The following is a 7,529-nucleotide window of genomic DNA, read 5'->3' as shown; positions in this document are numbered from 1 at the left end:
AACAGCCACTCCAAACACATGGCCCTATGGTAATATTTCATGAAAAGTAAAGCTTATACACTTTGGAACCAAGCGATGACAAACATGACCCAACCATGAGAAAGGAGAGGTGGCCTGGAGGCAGGGGTGTGGCTGTGAGGTAGACTTCAGTTTCAAAGAGTGGAAAGATGCATGGGGTTGATCTCCATATGTTGAGGATGACAAGAGTTTTGGCAGAAAGAGATTAATGTGCTAATGAATTTGATGAAAAATTATTCTTCTTTTTCTCCTCAGACTCATGCTATATACTTCTTCCACCTATAATATGAATAAAAATTATAAAATTTACAAAAGCAATGAGATGAGATTCATTTATTACACTGAAATTTCCATTGGGGTCTCAGCCAATGCCTTCCTTCTTCTCTTCCACGTCCTCAATTACTTTCTCCAGCACAGACCCAAGCCCACTGACATGACTATTGGTCTCTTGGCCCTCATCCACTTAGTGATGCTGATGATTGTGGTGAGCCAGGCTGTGGACATGTTTGGATCTCAGGGTTCCTGGGATGATGTCACATGTAAAGCAGTCTTCTTCTCCTACCGGGTGCTGCGGGCCCTCTCCCTGTACACATCCTGCCTGCTCTGTGTCCTCCAGGCCATCACCCTCAGCCCCAGGAGCTCCTGGTTGGCCAAGTACAAGCAGGCATTTTCACAACGCATCCTATGCTCCCTTCTTGTCCTATGCGTGTTCTCTATGTCCATCAGCAGTCACCTCATAATCTCCATCACTGCCACTCCCAATGGGACCTCACAAAGTCTGATGTATGCCACTAAATCCTGCTCTGTTTTGCCCATGAGCTATTTCCTAATGCAAACATTTTCCACATTGGCAATCTTGAGAGAAGTCGTTCAAGTAGGGATCATGGCCCTCTCCAGTGGATACATGGTGATCCTGCTGTGCAGGCACAGGAAGAAGTCCCAGCACCTGCGTGACACCAGCCTTTCTCCAAGAGCCTCCCCTGAGCAAAGGGCCACCCAGACCATTCTGGTGCTCATGAGCTTTTTCATGGTCATATGCATTTTGGACTGCATTTTCTCTGCCTCAAGACTCATGTTCAATGATGACCCAATTCTTTGTTGTATGCATTTTATTGTGGCCAACAGCTATGCCACAGTCAGTCCCTGCGTGTTCCTCTGTACTGAAAAACGTATAATTACCTGCGTGAAATCCATCATTGGGAGAACAATAGATGTTAAATTATTCAGTGAAAGGCAGTTCACTAAATGAGCTATTGCACTGGTTTCCACATTTTTATTACGGCAGCCAGTATTTGCTGTCTGGGTAAAGTATAATATGGAGTTATGCTTTATCCTAGCATTTATTTACTTTGATGCATATATGGCACAATCATAATACATAATGGGAAACTGTACTAGAATGAGCTGATACAAATCTGCTTTATGTGTGAGTGGCCCCTCAAGATGGAAGTGTGAGATTGATCCCATTTGCCACTGCCTCGTGTGATCCAGAAAGTACAGATTCATGAGAGTTCAAAGCACTTCCAACAAATCAACAGTGATCTGTACTTTGCCCAACTATGAATGCAATCAGCCTTTACCATAAATAGCCACATGGTCCAGATACTCTACTCCTACAAATGCCAAAAAGTATTGACTACAGGAACTCACACAGTGATTTGAACACCAAAATACAAAACAGCATTATTACAACAGTCAAAAATTAGAAGCAACCCAACAACCACAGGAGTGTATAAACAAAATGTGGGCTACCAAACGATGAAATAGATTTCCGTACCAAACAAGAAGGAAATTCTGTCATGAACCTTGAATACATTATGCTAAGTGAAATCATTCAGCCAAAAAGAACAGGTATTCTAAGAATCTCCTCTCAGAAGGTGGTCAGAGGCTGATGGAGGGGAGGAAAGTTCAGTTCTTGTTTAATGGACACAGAATTCAGTGCAGGAAGAAGAAAACATTCTGGAAATGGGTGGTGGATGTGGTTGTACAACAGTGGGATATACTTAGTGCCACTGGATTGCGCAGTTAAATAAGGTTAAAGGGGAAATTTTTACATTATGAGTATTTTACCATCCTAAAGATGTCTCCAGTTATGTTCTAGCCAATGATGAAAATTTTTTCTCAGAAACATAAAGTGACAAGATTTTAAAACCATCAAATTGCCATTCTTCAACCATTACTGAATATTTTGGTAAACTTGTACAATGATTATTTGAAGACTGTATTCTACTGGTGTAAATCATTATTGCAGTCTCTGCAAAGATTGTGGAGACATTTGCAGTGTGGATCCATTTATGAACCATTCTAGGCTGCCATTGGAGACATTCAGCATTGCCTTGGACAGTTCCAATAAAACATTGAAAGGTATGTACATTTTGGTTCAAAAATATTCCAATATATGCATATGAGGAGTAGTCAAAAAGTGTAAAAAGTCACACTGTATACAACATGGATTTATACATGACTTGTTTCTTGAAGAAGAATGGCTTACAATTCTAAAACTGACTCTAGAGTTGAACAGACAGGGAGGTAGAAGGCAGCTGATGAGTGCCGGGCTGCTCACTTCTGGAAAGGGAAGATACAGACAGACAAGAAGGGGGGGTCTTGGGTGAACCCTGTGGTGCTGCATTGTGGAAAGAGACCTCCAGATGGATTCATACTTAGCTCCATAAACAGACCAGTGAATCACTACAGAAACCCTTTCATATGACGTGGCTAAGCTCACAGGACAAGAGCAAAGGTAAACACACAAAGCAATAGTAGGCACTGCACTACTGCAAGGGTGGCACACCAATCACTTTCAATCCTGTACGAAAGATAAATGACAATGTAGTAACTACAAACATTTGTTAAAGACACAGAATACAAAAATTGTGACATCTGTAGCACAGGGTGGATGAGGGAGAACCCAAAGTGCAGACTTAGTGTGACTGAAGTTGCTACTGTCAGCTGAAGTAGACAGTTATAACCAGATTCTGCAGGCTGCATGACCATCACAAAGAAAATACTCATAGATAAAACATGAAGGAGAGACATGAGTGAATCAAAGCGCGTGATGGCAAAGATACATCAGAAAGAAATACTCTAATAGAGGGAAATGGGGCTAAAAATTATAAAACAGAAAGCAGTGGCCGTTTTAACTCTTCTTCTATAACTAAGTAAATCATGAATGGATATAACTACCTAACCAAACAATCCAAGGGGATACCATGGTTAAAAGGCTGCCTACAAGAGTCTCATTTTAGACTTAAAGATGCACTTAAGAAAAAGGTGGGAGGATGGAAACACTGGATTGTATGCAAATGGACACCTGAAACGTGCAAGCATATGCATACGTATGGCAGGGAAACAGAAGCAGACACAGACACCAATGGAAGAGAAAAGGAGAGCCAGGAAATCATCTCACACATACACTGACAGTGAGTTTGACAAGAGTGCCCAGAACACACGGTATGGGAATAAGTCTCTTCTCCAAATTTTGCTGGAGAAGAGAATATTACACAAACAGAATAAAATTGGACCCTTATGCTATCAACAAAAGCAACTGGGGGCAGGCATCTGGTGTAGTGGTTAGGGTTCCAACTGGGATGCCAGCACTCTATATCAGACTGCATGGTTAGATGGCTTGCTCTGCTCCTGGTTACAGCTTCCTGATAATGTGCACCCTCGGATACAGTAGGTAAGGGCTCAAGTAACTGAGACTGGGCTATCCATGTTGGATACCTGGAAACAGTTCCTGTATGTTGGTTGTGGCCCAGTCTAGCAGTAGCTGTTGCAGACAATTACAGAGTGAGCCAGAAGAGAGATTTACATTCATTCATATTCTCTCTCTCTCTCTCTCTCACACACACACACACACACACATGTTAACTGATGATAGACAAATCTTGGGACAATGTATGAATTTGTTTTCTAAATGGGTACACCTTACTTATAATTCTCTGATGAACTTATTGATGTATTTGGTGTGGGAAAGTACAACTCTGTGCTACTCAAATTTTCACAGACTTTCTACACTGCCTTAGGGTAGCTCCAGGCTCATAATTTCCTGGATGAAGTGCTTTATATGAAAGGGAATATAGAATTAAAATCTGAATAATTCATGGAAAATTATCTAGCCTTGATAGTAACTCATACTCTGAAAGTTATGGAGACATAATATTCTTTTTATTAGAAAAACAAAAATGTAAAATTATAAGTGTGTTTAACATATGCGTTAAAAGTGGTATTTTTCAAAAGTTCATGGGAAATGCAATTCCAAGCTTATTTTGGTGCCAACAATATTAAAACCCATGCATAGCTTTTTACATGAAAATTATGGAAGAGTATTTATAGAACCCCAAGTGTCCAGTTGCAGAGCAAAGAAAAATCAAAGGAGACGGGCACCTGACACACTTTGCAGCTCGCAGGAAGACTGGGAAAAGGCTGAGAATGCAAAGCATCCCCTCAGGGAGGGATGAGAGCAGAGGAGCCTGCCTTCAGCATTCTGCCCACAGGACAGCAGTCACACAATGAGGCAGGAGGACTGTCAGAGTCACCAACATCCTTCTACATGGCAATAGAAGTCCTTGCCATAGTAATTATGTAAACAGTAAATGAAAGGCATAAAACTGTAAGCAGTAAGTGACATTATATATTTATGGATAAAATAATTACATAAGTAGATTAAGATGCCAAGAGTGGCTTTGCTGTGGCATAGCAGATAAGGCCGCTGCCTGCAGTACTGGCATCCCATATGGGTCCAGTTCAAGACCCGGCAGCTCCACTTCCAATCCAGCTCTCTGCAATGGCTTGGAAAAGCAGTACAAGATGGCCCAAATCCTTGGGCCCCTGCACCCACATGGGAGACCCAGAAGAAGCTCCTGGCTCCTGGATTCAGATCGGCACAGCTCCAGCCTTTGAGACCAACTGGGAAATGAAACAGAGGATGGAAGACCTCTCTCTGTCTCTCTATCTCCCCCCGTCTCTGTCTCCCTCTCATTACTCTCTGTGTAATACTGACTTTCAAATAAATATAAAGATATTTTTTAAAAATTGAGAAAGTCGTGGTATACAAAAAAATACACAAAACAAACCTCCCTCATTTCTTTACACTAAAAACAAACTATGTGAAAAGTCAAGGAATAAAATAATCTCCCTTAAAATTGTAGTAAATTAAGTGAAATGATTAGGAAGAAATTTAACCAGGGAAGGGAATGATGTATTCTCTAATAAGTATACTACACTAATGGAAGAAATTAACTCAGACACACAAAAATGAAATCCATTCCATGCTCATCGATTGGAAAATTTAATATTGCTAAAATGTGAATACTACCTAGGTGAATCAGATTCAATGCAATCCCTACAAAAATCTCAATCACAAATTCATACAGATAAAAAAAATCCTAAAAGAGATATATAGAAACCTAGATCTTGAGAAGACAATACCATCTTGCCAAAAAAAAAAAAAAAACAATAAAAACATTAGAAGTAATTTTACTTACAAACTTCAAAATATGGTATAAGGAGCACACACTGGGGGCAGTAGTTAAGATGCCACAATGCCACCTTCCATACTGGACTATGGGATCAAGTCCCAACTCTGTTTCCCATTCCAGCTTCTTACTAATGCATACTCTGGAATGGCTCAGTTATTTGTGTTCCTGCAACCCATGTTGGAAATTTGGATTGAGTTCCAAGATCCTGTATTTTATCTGGTTAGCCCCAATTTACACATTCAAGACTGAATCAGTCGATGGAACAGTGTTTTCTTTTTGTAATTTATTTTTTATTTAGTAAATATAAACTTTCAAAGTACAGTTAATGGATTACAATGGCTTCCCCCACTCACACCCCTCCCATCTCCTGCTCCCTCTCCCATTCCATTCACATCAAGATTCATTTTCAATTCTCTTTATATACAGAAGATCTATTCAGTATATATTAAGTAAAGATTTCATCAGTTTGCACCCACACAGAAACACAAAGTGTAAAATACTCTTTCAGTACTAGTTATAGCATTACTTCACTTTGGACAACACACTAAGGACAGATCCCACATGAGAAGTAAGTACACAGTGACTCCTGTTGTTGATTTAACAATTTGACACTCTAGTCATGAGTTGCCAAGGCTACGGAAGCCTTTTGAGTTCGCCGACTTCGATCTTATTCAGACAGGGTCATAGTCAAAGTGGAAGTTCTCTCCTCCCTTCAGAGAAAGGTACCTCCTTCTTTGAAGACCTGTTCTTTCCACTGGGATCTCACTAATGGAGATCTTTCATTTAGGTCTTCTTTTTTTTTTTTTTTTTTTTTTTGCCAGAGTGTCTTGGCTTTCCATGCCTAAAATACTCTCATGGGCTCTTCAGCCAGATCCGAATGCCTTAAGGGCTGATTCTGAGTCCAGAGTGCTATTTAGGACATCTGCCATTCTATGGGTCTGCTGTGTATCTCACTTCCCATGTTGGATCACTCTCTACCTTTTTGATTCTATCAGGTAGTATTAGCAGATACTAGACTTGTTTGTGTGATCCCTTTGACTCTTAGGCATATCAGTGTGATCAATTGTGAACAGAAATTGATCACTTGGACTAGTGAGATGGCATTGGTACATGCCACCTTGATGGGATTGTATTGGGATCCCCTGGCATGATTCTAACTCCACCACTTGGGGCAAGTCTGATTGAGCATGTCTCAAATTGTACATCACCTCCCTCTCTTATTCCCACTCTTATATTTACCAGCAATCACTTTTCAGTTAAAATTTAAACACCTAAGAATAATTGTGTGTTAATTACAGGTTCAACCAATAGTACTAGAACAAAACAAAGAGAAAAAACTAAAATGGATAAAGTATTACATTGTACATAAACACAACAGTGACTTGATCAGCCCTTGCCCTGACTGTTGATGAACAACTTAATATGTTATCCCTCTCAGTATTTTTTTTGTTTGTTCTACTTAATACTTTTGGATGAATACTGTAATCAATACACAATTATTCTTAAGTGCTCAAATTTAACTGAAAAGTGATTGCTGTTAAATATAAGAGTGGGAATAAGAGAGGGAAGAGATGTGCAATTCGGGACATGCTCAAGCTGACTTATCTCAAACGGTAGAGTTAGAAACATACCAGGGGATTCCAATTCAATCCCATCAAGGTGGCATATACCAATGCCATGTCACCAGTCCAAGTGATCAATTTCTGTTCACAATTGATCATAATGATAGGACTAAGAACCAAAGGGATCCCATAAGCAAGAATAGAGTCTGCAAATACTAGCTGATAGAATAAAAAAGGTAGAGAACGATCCAACATAGGAAGTGAGATACACAGCAGACCCATAGAATGGCAGATGTCTTAAGCAGCACTCTGGCCTCAGAATCAGCCCTTAAGGCTTGCAGATCTGGCTGAAAAGCCCATGAGAGTATTTTAGCCAAAGAACACCAAGACACTCTGGCAAAAAAAAATGACCTAAATGAAAGATCTCCATTAGTGAGATCCCAGTGGAAAGAACAGGTCTTCAAAGAAG

The 7,529-nt window shown here is 40.1% G+C and overlaps 1 protein-coding gene across 1 annotated transcript; it reads left to right on the top strand.

Moving 5' to 3' along the window:
- Positions 1–304: 304 nt before the first annotated feature.
- ORYCUNV1R1508 (vomeronasal 1 receptor oryCunV1R1508) lies at positions 305–1,267 on the top strand. Its single transcript, NM_001167197.1, has one exon. The coding sequence runs from the start codon at positions 305–307 to the stop codon at positions 1,265–1,267; it is 963 nt and encodes a 320-aa protein (NP_001160669.1).
- Positions 1,268–7,529: the final 6,262 nt, after the last annotated feature.

Source organism: Oryctolagus cuniculus, chromosome 10 (genome assembly GCF_964237555.1).
Source record: "Oryctolagus cuniculus chromosome 10, mOryCun1.1, whole genome shotgun sequence".
Lineage (NCBI taxonomy): Eukaryota > Metazoa > Chordata > Mammalia > Lagomorpha > Leporidae > Oryctolagus > Oryctolagus cuniculus.
Note: the sequence above shows the minus strand (reverse complement) of the source record. Positions and strands in the feature narration are given on the sequence as shown.